Raw genomic sequence first — 22,762 nt, 5'->3', positions numbered from 1 at the left:
GAAAGTGACTTTAATCCCTTATAATGACATCTTAAAAGTATTTGGACACAAAACTTGCAACCACTCTTCAAGGAGTCACCACTGAACTCTCAGAGAAGCTGTTGACAAACCTTGTACTTCTCACCCTTGAGACTCACTGTAGTTTCAGACACATTTTAAATATGAAAAATACATCTTCTTGTCTTTTCAATAAACTACTCCAGTCCAACTTTTTGACAGCTAAGATCCATGTGAAGTGACAAGAAGTCAGTCAGCATTGTTCAACGTAATTTTAATCTCCACTGAGGGGAAATTATAGAAACATGTTAACACAGACAGCAAATGTTTGGGGAAAGACCATATGGTGCTATGATGGGGGTTTAGTTCATAGAAATGTAATCTAGAATTTTATAAAAATTATATGAAAGAATAACAACATCTTTCAGTAATGTCAGACAGTATAGAAAAAATAAATCTCAACATTAGTCATACTCTGATGGTCCTTCTAGTAAGAATTTTAAAAGTGCTCTTTAATCCCAGTGTAGCAACTCAAGCTTAGTGCAATAGGTCAGATCTGGTTTAAAGCAGGTATTTATAGCAGTTGTGCAATTCCTACAATGGACAAACCCCATGATCTAAACATAAACACTAAATGAGGTAAGTATTAGAATTAGAATTAAACATTCCTTAAATAGCTTACACAACAACTGTACTACAAGGAAAATCCTGGTGCTCCCTCACAGGACAGCTCCAACCTAAACACAACATAAAACCTGTAGTACAAATCAGTGAAAGTTATAAAAGCTCTTGCAAAATATACAGTTTAGTAGTACATTTACAATCCACTGGTACAAACAGTACCTAATGCAAAATATACCAACCTGATCAAAGCCAAACTTCCCAGGTAGTGCACCTGAATTTGCTTTGAATACATTATTTTGTTCCCAAATCCTCCTAAAAGCTCCATATGAAGTTAGCACATTATCTCAATGTAGGAATGTCACTGCATTCCTCAATGAACAAGAAAAATGAAGGATTTGCTTACCAACTATGACTGCAACTAGAAGTACCATTGATCTCTGAGCAAGCGAAAAACCCAGCGCTAGTTGGGCAAAGATAATTTAAATCTACTCCTCACTGTTTTATACATGGCAAGCTGGCAATAATAAGACAGCCTATATTTCTACATAGTTTTTTTGCAGAGTTGCTGAGAACTGTTAGATCAGCTTTCACTGGACTGTAGTTTCTCTGTCTGTAAGTTACAGTGCATGGGAACTACTGCCTGTCACATGCAGAGCTCATCTGGAACACCAGACTGGTAATGGTGAGCCCTTATGGCTCATTTGCACATGGAGCCAAAGGTGTTTCATATTCTATTTCACAAGGTGTTTATGAGCAAGATTTAAGTCACTATCAACAACAGGAATAAAGTGAATTTACAAACATTCCTTCTAACGGTCTATGGCTTCAAAGCCATAAACAAACTGCCCTGGCTTTTACAGTATTGCACTTCCCTCTAGTGTTAAACTGACAGCTGAAGTCTGCACAGAACTCGTTTTATAACAGTATTTAAATTTAAAAAGCAATAAATAAAACGCACTATTTAAAAAACCCCACAAAACAGTAGCTTTAGTCCATATTCCTCCCACCTCAGACCATGCTGCACCATCTGAAACAGGTCTGGGACAGTCTTTGGAAACCAACTGCATAGTTCATCCAACATAACAGACCCACCCCCCCACCCCACACCCACACTTCTTTAATCAGAGAAGCAAATTAAGCTTTCTACAGCAACATTAGACACAAAGACAGTACCCTTGAGTGCATATCTCCATTAGTTTAAAAGGATGTGTTGCCTTAGCTCAAGATAAATTCAGCAGTTAGACAGAGTTACTCTGTATTGCCTCTGGGTTTTGTGACCAACATTCAGTGACCTGTCACTGCAGTGACAAGTTGCTGAAGTCCTTGGCAGAGTCTCTGACCATCTGATCCAGGCTGGGACTGCCAAGAGCACAGGCTGGCTGCTGCCTGCCCAGGAGCCCCAGGCTGTGCAGGTTGAGGATGGAGTCGGCGATGATGCGCGCCGTCCTCTTCTGGTACCCGCCGGATGTCACCATCAGCACGGGCACCCCGCGGCTCCTGGCAGCCCTGAACACCACCTCGTCCCTCTTCACAATGCCCTGCAAGGTCACCACAGGGAAAAATAAGTGAGAGCAACGAGCTGCTTCAGTTCTAACCTGTGGTTTATGGATTTAGAGTATTGGATGCTTGCTAAGTGTTTAAGCCTTACAGTTCACAGTAACAATTAAAAATTCAGTCCTGTTAGCTGGTTTGCATGCCTAATCAGTAAAAATAAACAATCACATCCCCCCAAAACCCCCAGCAAATCAAATATCCTTGGCTTGTTTTAGAGGACACAGCAGATAAAATTTTTTAGTACAAATTCCTACAAGAATTCCGACTCAAAGGCCATAAAGCCTAAACTGATTGCAAATTTTACATCTATTTCCCAGGTGAGGAATTGAGACTAGGAAACACTCTCTGAATTCACAATGCTTTAGTTTGTGCTCAACTTGCACAGCACCATCTGTCAAAAGTTTAGTAACTTGATCAAAATATCACAATCTTACAGAAAAGCCCAAAATTCAAATCAAGTTTTACACATTCACAATCACTGGCTGAATCTTAAGTCCCAATGTTTGCAATTAGAGCCTGTGGTTAATGCTACAAGAATCTATGGCTGAAGGGGAAGTTGCAGAATGTAAGCAATGGTAAGTCCATAAAAAGAAAAAAATTCTTTGTATTCTTACTAAGAGAAGGGTATGGAATTGAAAAATAGCAAAGATTGCTGACCAAGAGGTGGTGGACTGTCATTGAACCCAGGCAAGAGCAGAGTGTGAGTCTTCTGGGTTTCAAATAAGCACATGAGAGTCAAAAATACTTCAGGAATGAGTGAGAACAGAATTAAAAATCTACTTTTGTAAAAGCAGAGTTCCAGATACATGCAATTCATTAGAACTCCTCAAAAAAAAAAAAAAAAAGCAACACATCTGACAACAGCTTACAATGGACAGCTCGAAACTTAAATAACTGCAAAGCTGGTGAAGGGAAAAGGCATCACAATGCAATCAAATGCAAAAATCCAAGAAGCAGCAGCAGAAGTGTTTCAAAATGAACATGCACTGCCCAGGCTGGTTACAGGAAGAATGGAAGAACATCAGGAAATAGCACCCTGCCATTAATTAGACCACAAACAGATGGTAAAGGGAAAGAATAAAACACAAATGTAGCAAAAAAAAAAAAGTATCTTGTAAAACCATCCAAGAATATTGTTCACTGCACGGTCTGACACAGCCCTGGGAAAGAACCAGGAATAACAAATGAACAGTAAGACAAAGGAAACTGAAGAATTCTATTAGAAACAGATCCTTAAAGGAAGCAACAGAATTACAGAAGGAGCTGCAGGGCCCTGGGGACCCAGCAGAGGATGCATCACTATTATCCCACACCAGAACTGGAAGCAACCCCTGCTCTCAGGAGCCTCACTGCTCCAGCAGCTCCAGGGAGTCTGCAGGAGCTGAGGGGAAAACATGGGCTTATTCCCACATTTCTGTGGAGAACAACAGCCTGGCACAGCTCCCACTTCCAAACAAAGGGAAGAGCACTCAGCTGATGCACCACAGCCTTTTTTACAGCCTCATGAACCAGGAAACCATCACTCAGAGCACTCTGAGAGCCCCATTCTGGGCACAACTAACACTGCAGCAGAAACTTAAAATACAAATGACATCTTCAGGAGCAGAAGTGGAGCCTGCACTAAGGACCTTTGAAGAGAGGGACTGTGCAGGCATGGTGCCTTTCCAGCACTGGGATTTCAAGTCTGCACACCAGAGACAAGAACTCTGCCCTCAGAGCAGACAGTAAAGGCTTGAGCTCCCTCCAGTGTGCAGAGAATTCCTTTCACCCCTCCTCGTGGCCAGGGAAGCTGCTTCACCTTTCTTCCCCCAGCCTCACATCCTGTGTCTGCACAGAACCCAGGAAGCTACAGCAACTCCTTTTTCTTGGCAGTGAACACTGCTCCTAATCAAAGTGCAGAAATTTGAGGGTTTTTTAAGAGGCAAATCCAAAGTATCTCCCTGTGACCAAGCTGTCACTTCCCTTGGTTGCCACTGCTCTCCAGAGGGCTCTGCTTCACCAAACCCCACCTCACACCTCAGGCCATCTCCTCTCCAAGGCCCCAGCCAAGTCCAAGCCCCTCAGCTCTTCCTTCGTGCAAGAGAACGGAACAGAATTAAAACTGAACAGACCAAGTGGTGGCTCAAAGAGGGGAATCTGAGAGCTCACAGATCAAACAGGCACTTTTCTGTATTGATCTGGTGGTCATTAAAGAGACCTAAATGTGAAACAGGAGAGAGAGAGCACAGAGGAACTGTCAAGAGAAGGAATCACAAAAACCCATGAAGGAAATCAGAGGACTGTAAATTTTTGCTTATTTTAAGAAAAGCAGAAAGGTGAAGACTTCTATGAAACTTTACAGAATAAACCAAAATTTGAGTCTGGTAGCAAACTGGGGAAAGTAAATGGTATCTAAAGAAAAAGATGGTATCTGAAGAAAAAAACCAAGAAAAGGAAAGTAACTTCATTTGCTATGAATACACAGCCAGGCTGCACAAAATTGTTATAACCATGAGGATAGGTTAAAACAGCTGGGAGTGCTACAAAAGAAATTAGGTGTAAGATACACACTGGGGGCAGGTGACAAAAGAAATACATTGCAAAATGGGTCATGTAAGGGGAAAAAAGAACCAAAGAAAGAACAAACCAAGCAGGGAAAATAGAAGTCAGGTGAAGTGTGAAAATATATGTATCTCTCTGGTTACTGTTTGGGTGTTGGCAATCAGTGTATTTTAGAGAGAAGATGAATGGCACTGGAACAGGCACCAGAAGAACAAAAATATACAGAGTGAGGAGAGGGAAGAAGGAAGAGAAGGGTGAAGGGCAAGGGGGATGTGTGTCTGTGACAGGGCAGTGCTGCTGCAGGCTCACACACCTGGGGGGAAATGGCCAGGCCTCCCAGGGGATCCCCATCCAGAATGTCAGTGCCAGCATTGTAAACAATGATGTCAGGCTTGAATTCATTCAGGGCTCCCTCCACGTGGGTCTGCACCTTCTGCAGGTACTCAGTGTCCTCTGTGCCCCACTCCAGTTCCACCTTGCGTTTTATGGCACCTGAGGGACAGCAAAGCAAGCACTGCTCAATAAACAAAGCATTGCTTTGAAAGAAAATGCACAATTTAGGTAAGCAGGCCAAAAAAAATTACATTTCTGGAAGCTCTCTCAATACATTGCATTTTCACAGAAACATGAATTAAAGAAAACTATTCAACTGCTTGTTTTCTCAGCAAATGTAAAGCACAATGACCTTGAAAAAATTCCATTGAAGAGAGAAAATTAGATGCAGGACAAAAAAATATAATCTGAGATGCAAATGGAAAATGTTATTGAAAACCAGCTGATCTGCAAGTCCAGTTACCAATCAGCAGAGAAATCATAAAGAAAATTATTAACTTAAAAGTAACTTAAATAAGGCGTAAGGCAAAGAAAACACTGAACTGCTATTGCAGAGGAAACAGCTGGGGGAAAAACAAGATAAATATCACTGAGAAATTATGAAGATGTTTTATTTTTATCACAACACTCAAAACTTCACAGCAAGGGATCATGAATTTATGTGAACTGCTTTATGAATGTATAACAAGATTCAGCTTTGCCCCAAGCATTTTCAATTTAATGTTCTTACCCTGTAATCCTACCAGAAGAGCAAATGTCAATTCTTAATTCAAATCAAATTATTTCTAATGCTTCTAATAAAGCAATAGAAGTAGAAAATGAAGGCTGAGAAGGTAAAGGAAAGAAACCCAAGGTTATGCAGCTGAATTTTGGGTGTTTTTATGGAGGGATGTGTGACTGAATTAATCAAAGCCATGCCAGAGCTGTTCCAAGGCATGACTTCTTCCTCACACTAAATGATGTGGAGTCTTACATCTTAAATATGGATTCAGCCCCCACCAAGTGTGCAAGAATGTCCTCAACACAGAATGACAACTCCTCTTGTGATTGCTGCCTTTTGTTCTGCTTTTCGTTTTTGTTCAGCATCAGTGAAGCTTTTCTTTTTCATCCTCTTATTTTATATTGCATCAACATTAGTTTCAAAGATTTTTGCTTCTTTATGGTTTCTCAGAGTTTCAGCCTTTCCTGCTTACTCTTCAGTGAACCAGTGCTATTCCTCATCCCTCCTTCTCCTCCTAAGCCTGTGTAATTCCACAGTGCTTTGCCAGGGACTCAATATGCTTGTGCCTTAACATTGGCAAGCTGAGCTGCTCCCTTTTCTCCCCTCCCTACTGAAGCCCATGGGGCAAAAAATGTGTTGAAGAGGTTCCTGCAATAAAACCTGGAAGAAACAGGCAGGAAGTGCAAGGAGACCGTGATCAACTGGAGTTTACCCTAAGGATTCAAAATCTCGTGTTCAAGCCTCTGCCCCTCTGCAAGGAGATTCCCTCTGTGATCCCATCTCTGCCTGGTCACCTATTGGAAAGGGTTTAAGGGACCTGGCCACAAAAATCCTATTTAGACATTCTTATGCAAAGTGTAAGGAGCTACATATTCACTGGCTCTGGCCCAGCCCTGTGCACCTCATCCTTCATCTGCAGAAAAGGAATGCTGGAATTCAGTGTGGTACTGCAGCTCAGTGCTTCTGACTTGCTAACAAGGACTGACTCTGTTTTGGTCTTAATCCATCTGTTCAAATGCTGCAATGTGATACATGAATAAAAGGATGCTTTTCTTGGGGGAAAACCCCCCCATATTTGCTTGCCATTTGTCTGCCTCCAGACATGGTGTGCTTTAAATGGTAACGTTTTAGTTTAAAACCTTGAAGTAGTACAATTCTTAGTATCTTTACTAGTCAAAAGACACAGTGAAATGCACTGCACCTAACTCTTGTCAAGAATCCAAATGAAGTAGGTTTTTCAGAACAACAGCATCACTGAAGGAATCCAACAGCAGAACAACTCCCCCAGCAACCCCTGACTCAGTGAACAAATTGAGCTTGTAGTAAATGACAGTGTAACAGAATCAAAGACCAAATAAACATGGGGCTTTTGCATTCCAATTTAACCATTATCAAAGCCCCAGTAATTAATTGTGGCAGGCCACAAGACACAACAGACACAACACAGCAGGGATAAACAAACCACAACTAAACCAAATCAAGCACCAGCTCTTAACGTGGGGATGACAGGGAAGGGGGAAGTCCCCATATTAACAGCATGGATGTGGCATTTAGGGACACTGGTCACGGGTGGCAGTGCTGGAGGCATGGTTAGACTCAACCTCAAAAGAACTTTCCAGCTTTAAATTCTATGGTTCTGTTCCAGGACTTGCTTTGCTTCCCACCTTGTGCTATGTTCAGATGCAGATTGTTTCCTTCGTGCTTATCTAACAAATTCTACTGGCAAGGCAACACCTGAATATGTTATAACTTCACTCTCAAAAGAACATGAAACCTTTTTACTCACTATCAGCTAATCCTCTCATAAATGTAATATAAGAGAAAGATGAAGTTCTAACAACTCTCTTCAAATGAAAGGATTATTCAGCTTGCTGCTCCAAGCTCTGGAATGGATTGCTAGTAACATCCACTGACACCTCCCCACACCCTGCACTCCAAAATGTCATTCCTGAAGTGAGGGAAAACACTACAGCAGAACACTATTATGATACATCACAGTGAGCAGTGAAAATGATGTGAAATTAAAAATAATAATAATAAAAAAAGAAATCTAGGTAACAGTGTTGCAAGGAAGCTTCGCAGTAAATAAAGAAGTTAGGTAACAACACAGTAGGTCTGGAACATTTGGGAAGATGAATTTCAGTTATACTCACGTTTAGCAAAACCATCCCCTGGGTAAATATATCTATTGTATGCATCCATAATATAAACCCGAGGATCATCCATAAAGTCTCTCTCATGGCCATTTCCCTGCAGGAAATTTACAGTTAGCTATTCCTAGCATGGCAACACAGAATTAAATACACTGTGAATTCTAGAGTTATTAACACTACAGAGGTTCTAATATTCATAACTCCTGTGTCATTCTCTTATTTATAGTCCTGGAGATTATTTTGAGGTGTGCAGTTTTGGAGGGCTTGATGGGATCAGTCTGAAGACTGCAGGTATTACCACAAATAAAATCCTTGTCTCTCTGAAGGTAATTTGCATGGATCTCATTACACATGTAAGAAAAATAAGCAAAAATCAGAAGCTAATTGTCCTCAAGAGCATAACAAAAGCAACTGTGACCACCAAACAGATCTCTCATCTTCCAAATGTGCAAGAAAAAGTCACTTTCAACTGCTGCAGGAATACTGAGTATTCTTATGTAAGAATTAATGAATAAATAAAGCAGACTACAGCTCTCCTGATAACTCAAGCCTTGGTGAGGTAAGCATTCCCTGGAAAAATTACAAACAATAACAACCCAACAGTACTGTACTGTGTGTGAAGAGGGATGCTCGAGAGAAAACTCAGGTTTGGAATAGTCCCCCCTCCCCATTTCTGAATTTAAATACTATTCTTTTGGCTCTCACTTATTTTCATTAATATATAAATCATTTTACCACAGCAATCCCTAAGATAATTTTATTTAAATCAGTGTATTATAAAGGACCACAGCCCCTCTCCCTAGAATTTCACTTAAAGTACAGAAACAGACATTTCCATAGATACAGCTGCTGTAATTCAGTTCTCATGCTGACAAATGGCAACTCTATTTATTTCTTCAGCATCTTTGGTCCACAAATGAACAGTTCATGCACACAAGCCTAGGAATATGAAAGTCTAGGAATATGGGGGAACCATTTCCTTATGAGAGGTGAAACTCAGCACTGCACTAAGAATTGGAACAGTCACAAGATGAGAGTATCTGCATCCTTAAACAGGATCTGCTGAGCTACTTCAGATACCTCTCATTCCCCAAAGAAAGGAAACAACAGGTGTTTTAATGTGCACACTGAGACTACCAGCACATCTGAAAACCAAAATATATTTCAAGAGTTTTTCAAAACCAAACCACCCCCACATAGCACAAAACAAATCCACAGCCTGGCAGAGAGGCTGAAGAGAACCATGAACACCAAACATCTTTCTGCTGCACCATCTGTGTCCTGTTATCATGGCGATTTTAGGACACATAAGAGAAATGAGACAAGATTAAAAACTTGCAGCCATTAGGCTTCCTCAGTGCCACAGAACTGTGTAAAAATGGTTTCTTTAGACATAATAAATCACCTGAAATGCCTCAGGTTGGACATCACTTTGGTGCATTAACTGCCTTTCTAAAAATACCATCTCTGGCCCCTTGGGATTTATTTTGCAAATCCCACCAAAGCTGAGATTTGATCTCAGTACCACAGTAAATCACTCCACCAGGTGAAGAGGGACGGATCCTTTACTTCATTAGCTTGAAGCTAGGCTTAAAATTAAACCACTGAAGGTCAAATCCCTCCCCTGCAGAGGCTGCTGCAGTGACCAGGCATTGGGAACCAGCTGGGATTGTGTCTGGAGAGATCCTTGTTTCTCACAGGAGTGCAACGCAGCAAGGTTTTTCATGCAGCCACATGATGGAGCTGCAACTCAGGTTAATTTTATTAAAATGGCATAAGAGCCTTTTGGGGCATAAAATAACTGAAGAATCAACTCTTCACAGTTTTTCATTATCTCTGATTAACTTTGTATTCTGTGATTTTATGTTTGTATTAAAAAAATGTATTTATCACACACTTTTATTTTAAGCAAAACATCCACAGCACCGAATACAGGTAAACTACTCACCTGATGGGCATCCAGATCAATAATTGTGGCTCTAGACACTCCTTGTACTCTCTCAAATAAGAACTGGATATATAAGCAAGAAAAAAACATGGAAAAATTTATGAAGTTAGGCGACAGATTGAACTGGAAGCTCTAAGATTGCACAGTGCATGACTGTTGGAATTTGAATGTTGGGCACATCTATTTGTTTCAGTCACCAAATAAATTGAGGCATGATTCTCACACATTTAATGTGAACATCTCATTATTAGACTTAAAAGGTAATTTTTGTTAAAATGAAAACCCTATACATTTCCACCAGATAAAAGGAGGAGGCCAGGCCCACTGAGGGATCACAGAGCTGATGGTGACAGCATCCAACTGCAACAGCCTAAAATTCAGTGTTTAGGAAAAGCTGCTGTAAGGACTGTGTGCCTTAGAGCCACTTTTAGTGACAGAATTAATTTCTTATTCTGTCTGGGAAGAAAAAAATGGCTTTTACTTCTTTGAGTCTTAACTTTGCTGCTAAGTTACCATCTTTAATATAGACATAGTAAAACCCAAAGATTTTGTACAAACTGTCACCCACTATAATTTCTCAATCTGTGTTTTAATGGTAGGTGAAAAAAAACCACTATGGATGACTTTTCTGCAAATTGCCATGTACAGAAATTAGGATGTTATGTCACATGGGGTGCTGCAATCATTAGAGCTCTTTAGTGTTTGATTATTACTGATACTTTATAAATATTCTAGTATACAAATATACCATAGCTCATTTGATAAAAATAAGCCCTAATTGCAGAAGGCTCTTACTTCAGTCATTCAACAGCTAAATACCAAATGCATTCATTCCCATTTGGTGACTATTTTGGAGTCATTCACATTTTTATTCATGAATCTGAACCAGTCTGAGCCCCGTACAGTGCAGTGTGATTCAGAAAGGGGATTTTTGTCTCTGCATTTGTCTTGACCGTCACCACTGAAATCAATGTGGAATGCTCAGGTTCACCTGCAAGGCCAGGAGAATTATCACTGAGGATATTAGAAATCCATCTGGTTTGATTTGGAGTGGTTTTTGCAAGACAACATTATCAATGCAATTACAGTGATGCCTATTTACATTGATAATTCTGACCCCTGAAACTCTTCCCTTCCACTTTGCAACTCTCCATATCCCCATTTCTGCCCATCTGGAAATAGCTTCATTTTCTCCTATTAAGATGTAAATTAGTTCTTAGGAATTCACAAGGATTTCTCCTCCATTTGCAGAAACAGCACAAGGCAGTGGTTTAAGAGCAGTTCTTACCTTGATGGCCAGCGTGATGTCAGCATATGCACAAAATCCTCCCCCTTTGTCACTGGAGCAGTGATGGAAACCACCCCCTGAACAGAAAAGTTGAAGGGATGAAAAGCTACAAACTAAACAAAAGCCAGATACTAAAAACATCGATGAGCTTTGCAAAGAGATGTAAATGAAAACATTCAGATGCTCTTAATACACTCTTCAGGGTATCACCGAATTTGTACTCACCCACGTTGATGGCCCAGCCTCTATCCACAGCAAGCTTTCCTGCCTTAAAAAAAAAATACAGTTGGAATTCCATAAACAAATGAGGCAACAGTTAATTTCTGCTTCCACCCCAAATCACTCCTGGCATTCCAACAGGCCCTTGGAATTTTCAGATCTTTTGCCACTAAACCAGATCCCCGAGTACAACCCTTAACAAAAATACCCTCAGCATCAGGAGCTGAAAGAGTATTTGCTATTCATCTGTGTTTCCTCCTCTGGCAACTGGAAAAGGGAAAGTGCAGTGCTGGGAAAAGTAAAATATGACAAAGAAGCTCCTGATGTTCTTCCTGTTCATGCAGTGATAGAGGAATGTAAGCTCAAAATCCTGGAACACAGACATAGAAAACCATAGTTCCAGCTGGGGATGGGAGCAGACAAGTGCTCCAGTGTGAAGTGTCCTGGTACTACTTCTACTTCTTATAGGACAGAACATGCAGGGTATAGATTCTTATTGCTCTTTTCCCATCCAGTACAAGAAAACCATGCCTGTATCTCTCCTTTGAACTCAAGTGACATTCAGGGAGGGGAGAGTATTGACAGAAAAGAGATACACAAGGCTTAAATGATGGAATTTTAACTGAAAATCCTGATTAGTTTGGCCAGGAAAAGCCATACAAGCATTTAAGTGCAGCATTGCTTAACTGGTCTGTTAAAAGTAATATTACTTTAAGATATTCCTAGTTACAAGCAAAAGAAAAAACAGGGAGAGAAAACATTTAAAAATTGATTATTTTTTGTCTGTAATCATGGAAAGAAAAAATTACACATCATATCCAAAATGAAGTTTGGACAGTTATGAAATCTTTATAACCAATATTTACATTTGAGCGGTTTTAATTCAGTACTAGGACAACTACTGGCATGGTAAACATGATCCTGCTATGATCATGTCAACTTACACAAATTAGATCTTGGGGGAAGATTGCAGTTTCTGAACTATAAAACCCATTAAGTCCCAGGGAGAACACATTATCTGCAATTTATCACACTTCCTAGGGATTCCTCACCAAAACCCAATCTTCCCATATTGCTAAAATATCATTAAAAAGTAGAGAAACTCAACAGGAATTTTTGTAATAAACAGGCCTATCAGGAATAGCAGAAAATTGCACTTCTGACTTGTACCGTACAAATTTTATTGTCTGATGAATAAAAATTGCATTTAAAGTACATTCCTATTTCCCCATAATGAAAAAAAAAAAAAAAGAAAAAAGGTAAAAATAACAGCACATGGCCTCAAGATGAATCCCAAAGTGCCCAGGAGTGGAATCTGTGTTTCAGAAGCCATGAGAAAAACCAGACCACTGGTAGGTGCCTCCTCTACCTGAGCACTTTTCTAACTGGTGAACACACACCTGGGAGTTAAAGATAGCACAAGCACAGTGAAAAACATAAGCAAAGCAGAGCAAAGTACTGCCTAGCTGGAACCAAGCAAAAAGAGGCTTCACACACACTGAGCTCTTGTCAAGAATATCCAAGGCAAAGCATCAGGAAGCTCTAAACTCCTCCCAAGTTCCTCTCTCAGACCACTGCCTTCATTCCTGTGACAATCTTGCAGTGACAGCATGGCTGTAATGACAGGAAACTCTGCAGGTCCCTGCTCAGCAGGACCTGCTCTGAGTGACAACCAAATATTTTTAAGCACCTTGAACTACATGGAATTCTTTCTCCCTCCTCCTCCCCATCTCTGCTTTTGCCAGTTCATGCCTTCTGGAGGAGGCAGCACTTTTGTTACCTGGCCTATAACCATAATCCAATACATCAGAAGATTTATCCAGAGCCCAGCAGGTTCTTTCAGAATTCAAATCCTTAAATAGTCCTATAAAAAAGTTGGTTTAACTTTTGTATTTCCCAGCCTAACTCACCTTGGACCTCTGGGAGCTGCAATAAACCCTGTTCCTGTATCTGGCACAGCAGCACTGTCCAAGGCTGACAATCTCAGTTACAGAATCACCACAACTCCCACGTTTACAGTGTTTGATGAACAAATTTAAACATGATAAAAGTGCATCAAGAGCTCCTTACCATTATTGTTCCTCCTGTCTGGGTTCGTAGAGGTTTCAGAACTTTTCTCTGAACAATGAAATTGGGAAGAAAGGCAACTGGTGGAATTTCTGTGATTGTAGCCACAACAAATGACCACTGCAAAGGGGAAAAAGAGAGTTCCAATTAATGTATTGTGGTTGGATGATGACACCCAGCTCTCTCATTAGTTGTTATTTATTGAAAAGGTGCTCACAGGTCCTTAGGAAAAGTTTTACTATTTTTAGATGGAAGTGACCACACAAGTTCTTATTAGTGACCTCTAAATAGGTTCATCCTCAAGTTTTTAACTATGAGAATCATCACTTTCCAGATTTTAGTATCAAAATGTATCAAATCAGCAATTTTTCAGGAAGGCAGTATTTCAGAAAATATAATATCCTTCAAATTAGGAGGAAGAATTGTAAAATGCCCTTCGGCTACACTTGATATATTGTTCAAACCTAAAATATCCATTCCTGTGTGGAATCAAAAGGATATACCAAGGAGAAAGCAAACACAAACAAACAGACAACTGAACTAAGAAGTTCAAACACTTAAGTGAACACACAGTACAAACTTTAGCATAGAGAACTGATTAAAATTTATTTAGCATATTAAACACTTCTGGAAAATGTTTCAAGGAAACAATTTGTTCAAAAGTCTTCAAGGTTAGAACACAAAATATTTGCAATATGCAAATGCTTTTTTTTTTGCAAACACATTGATTACTTCAAAGAACTTCCACTAACACTGCTACTAGTGATAACACTGCTAAATATATTTCAAAGCCTAAGTCACAAGCAAGAATATACCTGTCCAACCAGTACTGACACACTGAGGGACTGAGGATTAGGACTTGCCACCATGTACAAAGAGTCTGAACAGATCCTATTTTCTGCAGCATTAGGAACTGTAAGGAGACTGAGGGCACTGGCTGCCCCATTCCTGAGCTCCTCACAGCTGGCAGCATGCACAGGTGGGCAATCTGAACCAAAGGCAATCACATCCCCATCTCAGGGTCCTCTGATGCTCAAAATAACTTGCCAGTTAGCAACATTTCAATTACCAGGTACTACTGGGTGGGTGAAGGGGTGGCATTGTTCATGCAGTGCCTAAGTCCTAACTATATTTTACCAACAGCTAATTTCAAAATCTCTCTACTTTTGTATTTGCAAGACATTATTCTGTTACCATCTTATCAGCTGTCCATCACAAGGTGCTTTAATTATTTTTTAGTACAGTCAATCTTGATAAAGCCCCTTTGCAAGACATTTTAGCTTTTGAACAAACACATTATTAAAAACTATACTCAATCCTGTTGTTCTAAAATGGAAATGAAAAGGTCACATTTGGATAAAAAATAAATTGTACCTCAAATGTGAACGATAATCACACAGAAAGTTTTAACAAAGTTTAAAGTAAGATTAATGTCAACAGAGAGAAGTGGGAGCAACCATGACTCAAACCAGCAATTATGCAGCTGCAGGTTTTTAGGTGGAGGTGAGAAGTCCAGGTGTGGTGGGAGTTTTGGCTCCCAGGCTCGCTGCTCACAGCTGGGGCCATTCCTGCTGCCACTCAGTGCCCACACCTGGGCCTGAACTGGGATTCGTAATTCCCAGCACAGGGGGGCAGTCACCAACTGGGAGCAAAGTCTGGGGGTTCAAGAAGGCAGCTACAGGTGAAGGAAAATGCTTCTCCACTTAGTAACTGAAAATCTGTGGAATGTTTTATGCTTTTTTCTTCAGTGTGCTGGTTTTGTTTTCCAGCATTCACCACAACAAATTCCCAGACCAGCTTTATCCTCAGCATTTGCATTTCAGTGTTTGCTCACGTTTGTTACCATAGAACTTCTCATGAAAAAAAGGGAAAAGCACAGTCAGAAACTGGCTCTAACCTCATTGCCTACCTCCTTCCCAAAGGTCAGAATGCTGACATGCAAGAAATTCATTATTTTACATAACACTAGAAGAAGACAGCAAGTGGAAAAGTACTGCAAGCAACTCCCCACAGTCCAGTCATTACCTTGGAGATCTAAATTCTTCAGAGGAATAACTGAGGGGGAATTGCCTCAATTCAAAAGGCCAGACTTTGTTGTGAGGACTCAGCAGGGAAACAGGGAGACCCTTCCTGCTAACACAGACCTAATTTCCTTTTTGGTTCTCTTCTGCCAATGCTCAGCTGGCCTTTCAGCTGCTGCTAAGACACCAATCATCACCTATTCTTGCAAGTGTAGGCAATTTCCTAGCAAATTCATGTTCAGATTTTAAATGAACACTCAAGTGATCCATTATTTTAGGAGACCTGGGCATTCTGAAAAAGACAAGCAACTTTGTGGTCTTTCCAGCTAATTTAATGTAAAACTATACCATTTATACCTATTTGTCTGGATTTAAAAGAAAAATAGCACAGTAGACTTTGGATGAGGCAATAAAGAGCTTTCACAGGGCTTTTTCATGTCTAGGACATTATTTTGCTTTTGCAACTAAGCACTTTTATCTTTGCTACTTGGCAGGAATCTGCTGGTGCAACCACTACAACACCTTCCAGTTCCTACACTTGCAGGAAATATTCTCTCAAGAATAGGGGGAGAGGAGACACCCAGTTAATCCCATCTGGACACACACAACAGTGCTGGTCTTGGCCACAAGACCCAAGTTCTACAAGTGAAACCATCCCATAGGTACTAAAAATATTATTATGGCATTCCAATCTGAGCTATGCACATTAAACCCTGCTTCAAAGAAGTGATTCAGGAAAAAGAGGTGGGTGGTTCTATGGAATTAAAAGTTCAATATCCAGAATAACTGCAATAATATCAAATCTAATGATGCATGAAATTGCATGTAACTTCATAGCACAGAATGAAGAAGCATAAGAGAACTCAGGAAAGCATTAAGAGTGAAAAAGTTCACACAAATAACAGATCATTTATACAGAAAAATAAAACATTCCAGAAATAGCAATCTGAGGACTCTTCCACTGTGGAAGGGCATGGGTGACTCAAAATAACTTCTTCTGAATTATGAAATGGAAGATTTCTTTTTTCTTACAAATCCCTTTTCTGCCCTCCAAGCAGAGTTGCCAAGTAAAAGTAATGTCACCTGCACTTATCTATTACCCAATTCCACCCACAGATGACTGGGAAGATTCAGAACCAGAAATCTCACATGTTTATGCTTTAGAGTTACACTGAAGTTAAACAAACTCATGTTTCCTTTAGAAATATACAGGGAATGTTCTTTATCCCCCCTGTGGTCCTGTGTGAGCTGGCTCTGGAAACCTTCACAACAGATAATGTGCTTGGTTATGCCCTTACCTTGATCTTTCAGCTCTCTCCATATTCCACTGATACACGCAGTGTCTGACTATGAAATGAGTTCTTCCCCCCAAAAGACTGACCACAGAACCCCTACACACAGGCTCTGTCAAGATTACATAACCCCAAACCCCATAAAGCAATCCCTGCATTAGAAAACATCCAACAAAGTACCCTCATGTTAGTGCTTTCTATTGTATTTTCAATTGCAGAACCGTATTTTATCAGAGTACAACAAAACTTACACTGCTCAACACTAAAACCCTGGAACTGACGAGAATATTACTGACATCTCAGACATTCTAATTGTGCCTATGTTTAATTTCCCTGAAATATCTTTCCAGATCACCTATTTCATATGGTAGACCCTCCTTCCCCTCACTTACGCCTCTGTAGTGTGAACTGCCCAATATTTCTGTGGTTTTCCTTCAGTAATCTCAGTAACAATGTAATCATGGTGACTCACAGATACCATTCTATACCTGTAAGGCTGATTTAAAACAACTGTACAAGACATTCCCTGCCTTTGACACTCACTCTGGACAGTTTGCTGGAAAAACATGAGCAGGTACAGCACCTTTAATTTATTAAGGTAGCGCCTGGTGTGAACAACCAAGAGATCTTCATCAGTCGCCTCCCGTGCCTGCACAATCAAGTCATCTGCAATTAGTTTTTCTTCTGCAACAGGAGAGAAATAAAAATTGGCATTGTACAGCACTGCTTAGCTCCCCATGACCCCCTCCAAACACTCTGCTCTGACCTTGGTGTGGTAACTTCCTCTGTTTATTGCTGGAATGACTTTAGGTTGCTCAGAGTTTGCAAGTTTTCCAAATACACCCCCTCTGTCACATGCAAGCTGTTCAGGTAGTGTGTTTTTGAGAAATATTGTGTACAGGAAGTTTTCAGAGTGTGCTAAGATCATGGGGAGTTGAACAGAAAGGACAGACAGGTAATGACAGAGGACGAACACACACTGGAATCACACAACTCCTCACAGTTTAGGGCTTGGTGTACTGGGGGAATCTTGATCCTGGTACCATCAAATAGCCACCATTATTTTAACATGCTTTAAGAAATCCCACAGTTTATACTAGGATTTAATCCCCAAAATCACAGAAGAATAAAGTAATAAATCAAAATTCAAAACAAAGTAATGGCTTGGATGTTCATGAAAGCAAACAAGCTTAATTAGGATATTTATATCACCCCCCCTCAATCTAATTTCAAGAAAAAACAAAGAGCAGATATTCTTTCCCTTAGAGACCAAAAGATTATTTTAAAACTTTGTTTTATAAGAGCAAGTTACTCCAAGAATTCAGAATGAGTGCATATGATCACTACAAACAACAATTATAAGGAATCCTGCCGATCTTCCCAGGCAAATTTTGATATTTAATTGCTGCACAGCTGTAGCCTCCCAAGACTGTACCTCTTCTTTAATTTTATACTTGGAGGAGAAAAAAACAACTCCAAAAAGCGAGAGATTTTGCTCTGAAGTGTTATACAAGAACAGCACCTGCGACAACATTTGTTTTGGCAAGCTTCTGTTTCTCCTGACTGAGGCTGGAGGAACAATTCATTCATGCACTGGTGTCAAACGGAGCCAAACTGCTGCCAGCTTCCTCCTCCAGGAGGAAGGGGCTCAGGAAAGATGCTCACTGCTGATCTGCTCAGTGATAAGGCACAGGGGAGGTGGTCAGCTGTTGCCAGGAATTGCTACACAGCTACAGCAAACCAAGGGCTCTGGGGCATCCTGGGCCTTCTTCCTCCTTTCAACAGACAGTAAAACAATTGGGAAAACTAATTTTCTGTGAAAGCCTGGGACATTTGAGAATAGGCATGTCACAGAAAAAGAGCTGGAGGAAAAGGCTTTACACAGAAGAAACAGAAAGGCAGAAGTTCTGATTAACTAAGAGAACTCTTGTGGAACTCAACACTAAATTATTTAAGGTTGGTAGAGAAAAAAGCCAAAACTCATCTAGTAAGTTTATTAGAGTGTTAAAATTGTTTGACTTCAGTTAAAAGGATACAAGTCAGCCTGCAGTGGGAAGGACAATCCTGAACTGCCAAGGATCATCAGCTGAAGGAGTCATTAGGACCACATAAAGAGAAGAGGCCTAGCTTTGGGACAGCCAACAGCCTTTGAGTTGGCAAGAGAAAAAGCCTTTTTTTTGTTGTTGTTGTTGTTTTTGGTTTTTACTCCTGATGAGCAAGTTTGTACTTTAAATGAAGAAATGTCAAGATTTCACAGGCCCTGATCCTGCCCCTGGTTCTTACATTTGCATCCCCTTAAAGCATTTCTACCTGTATCCCACAAATGGTTTAAACAGCAATAATTACAAGCATCATAAGAAGCTCTGCCTGTACTAGAGGGGCCTCAAAGCTCTTTCCAAACATCATCAGAGCAATAGGATGAGGCGGCTAAAGAATGGACTAAAGTGCTACAGCTGCACTTCTCCCTCAGCCTGAGGAGCCCTGTGTGCAGTCCAGGCTGAGTAACTACAGCAAACCATCATTACCACTTTGTGTTTCACCAGCCACAGGAATGCCCCAGCTCCTGCTGCACCAGGTGTAAAGGCAGGGAAGCACAAGGCTATAGGAAGCCTTGCACACTGCAATTCAGGTCTGGTAAGCCCAACACAAGCCTGTACTAACCATGTAATTTTCTTTAGGTTTTATGCAAATGTTGGTTTAAGAGACACCTTCTGCTATGTTTTTACCTTTCAAGAAATTGATGATTTTCCCCCATTTCCCTGCATCAAAGGGGTGCAGCTTCTCCAGTCCCATGAAGGTGATGTTGTAGTCGGGGGAGTACACAATGGGCCAGCATCCCAGAGGGGGGTCCTCGTACAGCTCTGTCCTGTGAGGCCTTGGCAAGCAAACACACACCAGTCACCACTTCAAAACACACTGACCACTTTTACACTGGAGGCCCAAATTACAAATTAGTCCTAATACCAACTTTACAATTCTTAAACATGGTTACTTCCAACAGAAAAATTGAAACATTTGGTTCTCTCCCCTTGTCTTTCCAGGCGTGTCGATCAGCACCTCTACCTTCAAAGGTGCACCCAGTTTGCAGACAACACAACCTTCATTACCTGCATGACTAGACTCCTATTTTAAATTCTGTATCAAAACACAAACCATGACACTTCTAACAACAGAAGCTTGGAAAGATTTCTATGCTCCTTTCCTAGAAAGCAACAGACTATTTTGTGACCATCTGAGCAAACTAGTAAGCCTTAGGTTTTTATTTGCAGAGCAAAGAACCAGGGACATGCTCTTAACTCCAGATGTCACACCTGTAACCCTTAACCAATACTTGCCTTAGCCTCCCCCTCCAAATCATTGTATTTTCCCATCATCAGGAAACACAGCAGAGCCAGCTCACAGCCCTCCTTCACAAGCCACTCACAAACCCAGCAACGTTTATTAAATGCTCTGTGTTTACAAAGACACACACCAATTGTTTGTGGACGCCTGTGTGCACACGTGGGTCAGCAGGTCAAACCAAGGCTGAGATGGGATTCTGTGTTCACACTTAGCCTATTCCACCACCTGCTGGTTGCCTTCTGTGCCCCAAACGCCACCTCACTGAGTCATGCCGAGACCTCTCCTGCTCCCCGAAATGTAAAGTCTGGAAAAGGCTATGCAACATACTGTGCAAGACACAAGGGTCTTTTGTCAGGTGAACAATACAAACAGAAACACCCTTATTTCCAGCCTGAACATGCTCAAAAATACCCTTTCAAAACCCTGAGAGAAGCAAACCAAAGGAAACACGAGGACAATGGAGGCTTCTCCCCAGAACCCGCAGCCCGGTGCCTACACACCGCCCACGCTGGGAGCCAGGGCTGCCCAGCCCTTCCCTCGGCCTCCCCGCGGTACGAGGCGGGCTGGGACAGCCCCGGCTCCGACAGCGGGGCCTGGAGCCTCGGCCCCGTGGGGGCTGCGAACAGGGGCATTTCTGCGGAGCCCGGCGTGCTGGCGGAGGAACACCCCGTTCCCAGCAAGGCTCCCCATTCCCAGAAGGAAAGGACACCTCGTTCCCAGCGGGACTCCTCCCGCCGGGGCGGGGCGGGGCTGGGCCGGGCCGTGTCAGGCCGGGCCCGCGGGGGCTCCGGGCGCTGTCGCAGTCCCAGCCCGGCCCTGCGGCTCCGCGGCCCCCAGGCCGGATAGTGCAGGCCGGGCCCTCCCGCCGCTGTCCCCCGTCCCGGTCCCCGTGCCCCGCTGCCGTCCCCCGTGCCCGTACTCACATCCCCGCCTCCGCCGGGCCGCGCAGGGAAGGGCCGGCCCCGGCTCCGCCCGGCGCGGGGCGGGCGCACGGCAGCGCGGGCGGGGCCGGTAGCGGGCCCGCGGGCCCGGCCGTGCCGAAGTGCGCTGACACCGGCTTGTACCTGGGATGGACGGGCTGTGCGCCATGGGCGGTGTAATACAGCCCCAGAGAGCCCTTGTCAAGGGAACTGGGAGGTCGCAGGACAAAACGCTGGTCTGATGTTGGGGGGTTACATAAACGCAGCGTCAAGGGCCTCAAGGCGATTCCATACTAACGGTGTCTTTGGATGGGAAGACAGGATCCTCGCTGTACAATAAAATTAACAGTTCGTACCAATAAGTCCTAGTGGGTCTACAGCAAAATGAGGAAAGCAAAGGTGAAATAGCGATCCTGTCTAACAGCAGCGGAACTGTTGGTGCTTTTGACTGGTCAGGATTCACCCCAGGGACAACATCACTGAATTCAGGCACACAAGAAAAGAGGTTCAAGTCAAACCCCCATTTCTAAGCATTGTTAATTAATCCTGCTTGAATATTTACAACAAGCATTTCTTACACAGTTGTACAGCTAAATCAATAATATAATGAAAAATGGTCCATCAATAGGAGCAGTATCTATGAATCCTGGGATAAATGCCCAGAAGCACTGTTTTTGCTGGAGGAGTAATGTCTCTTTGTGAGAGTCTCTGATAAATGTCTTTTTTCTTAAAATATGCTGGCTTTGGCTTGGCATTCACTTTTGATGGATGCCTGGGCTTCACGTTGGTATTTATTTACCAGCAGAAGACTGTTACACCATGAAAACATTCCATCGCCTTGACATTATCTTTTAATTAACATTTATTTTGTTCTGGTCCTTTGTGTGCTCACCTCAGTATTCCTCCAGCACATTTACCTTTTCTTCCTTGATCCTGACTTCTTAGTACTTGGGACTTAATTAGAGTTTGAGTGTTTGGTTAACAATCTGCAAACATAGCTTGTTAATGTTTTAAGCCCTTCACGGGGCTAAATTTCTACCATGTCCTTACTTCATTTTCATTTATATTATTACTTAAATTAAAAATCCACTGACAGACTAATTTCCATGTTTCTTGGATGTCATAAATTTTTTTGGAACACTTCCAGGGATGGGGACTCCACCACTGGCCTGGGCAGCCCAGTGCTTGATGACCCCTTCCATGAGGAAATTCTTCCTAATACCCATCCTGGACTTTCCCCTGCACAGCCTGAGGCTGTTCCCTCTCCTCCTGTCCCTGTTCCCTGGGAGCAAAGCCTGACACACCCCCCCCCTCTCCTGTCAGGAGTTGTGCAGAGCCAGAAGGTCCCTCCTGAGCCTCCTCTGCTCCAGGCTGAGCCCCTTTCCCAACTCCCTCAGCCACTCCTGGGGCTCCTAAACTCTTCCACAGCTCCATTCCCTTCTCTGGACATGCTCCAGAGGTCTTTCTTGTCCTGAGAGCCCACTGCAAGAAGTTGTGAAGTTCTCTGATGGTTAAATCCCTTGAACATGATGAATGGTGAAATAGAATAAGGGATTTTCCCTATCAAGAAACAGTGAAATTATGGGCTAAAGCCAGTGGTAGCAAATTCATGCCACAAAGAAAGTTGGGACTCTGGAATACTGACATAACCTCTGAGTTACCTCATCCAGATGCAGCAGTGTGATGCCAAATTAAGAGCTGATGCAAACTCCCAGTATTACTTCCTTGAAAATTCCCACTTA

General features: G+C 42.0%; 1 protein-coding gene across 2 annotated transcripts; it reads right to left on the bottom strand.

Moving 5' to 3' along the window:
* Window positions 1–254: 254 nt before the first annotated feature.
* On the bottom strand, window positions 255–21,087 carry HDAC11 (histone deacetylase 11). 2 transcript variants are annotated; one of them, XM_066558268.1, is made up of 10 exons: window positions 21,024–21,087; window positions 19,485–19,633; window positions 17,342–17,442; window positions 13,449–13,565; window positions 11,385–11,427; window positions 11,160–11,236; window positions 9,872–9,934; window positions 7,924–8,020; window positions 5,030–5,208; window positions 255–2,159 (listed from the first exon to the last, which is right to left on the bottom strand). In XM_066558268.1, coding segments are annotated over exons 1-10 (1,071 nt in total). In that variant the 5' UTR covers window positions 21,026–21,087; the 3' UTR covers window positions 255–1,916. The 2 variants fall into 2 exon arrangements, with proteins under 2 accessions (XP_066414365.1, XP_066414366.1); XM_066558269.1 differs by lacking the exon at window positions 21,024–21,087 and adding an exon at window positions 20,231–20,643.
* Between the last annotated feature and the right edge of the window lie 1,675 nt (window positions 21,088–22,762).

This window comes from Molothrus aeneus, chromosome 12, assembly GCF_037042795.1.
Source record: "Molothrus aeneus isolate 106 chromosome 12, BPBGC_Maene_1.0, whole genome shotgun sequence".
NCBI classification, from domain to species: Eukaryota; Metazoa; Chordata; class Aves; order Passeriformes; family Icteridae; genus Molothrus; species Molothrus aeneus.
The sequence above is the reverse complement of the archived record's forward strand: the minus strand, read 5'-3'. Positions and strand labels throughout refer to the sequence as shown.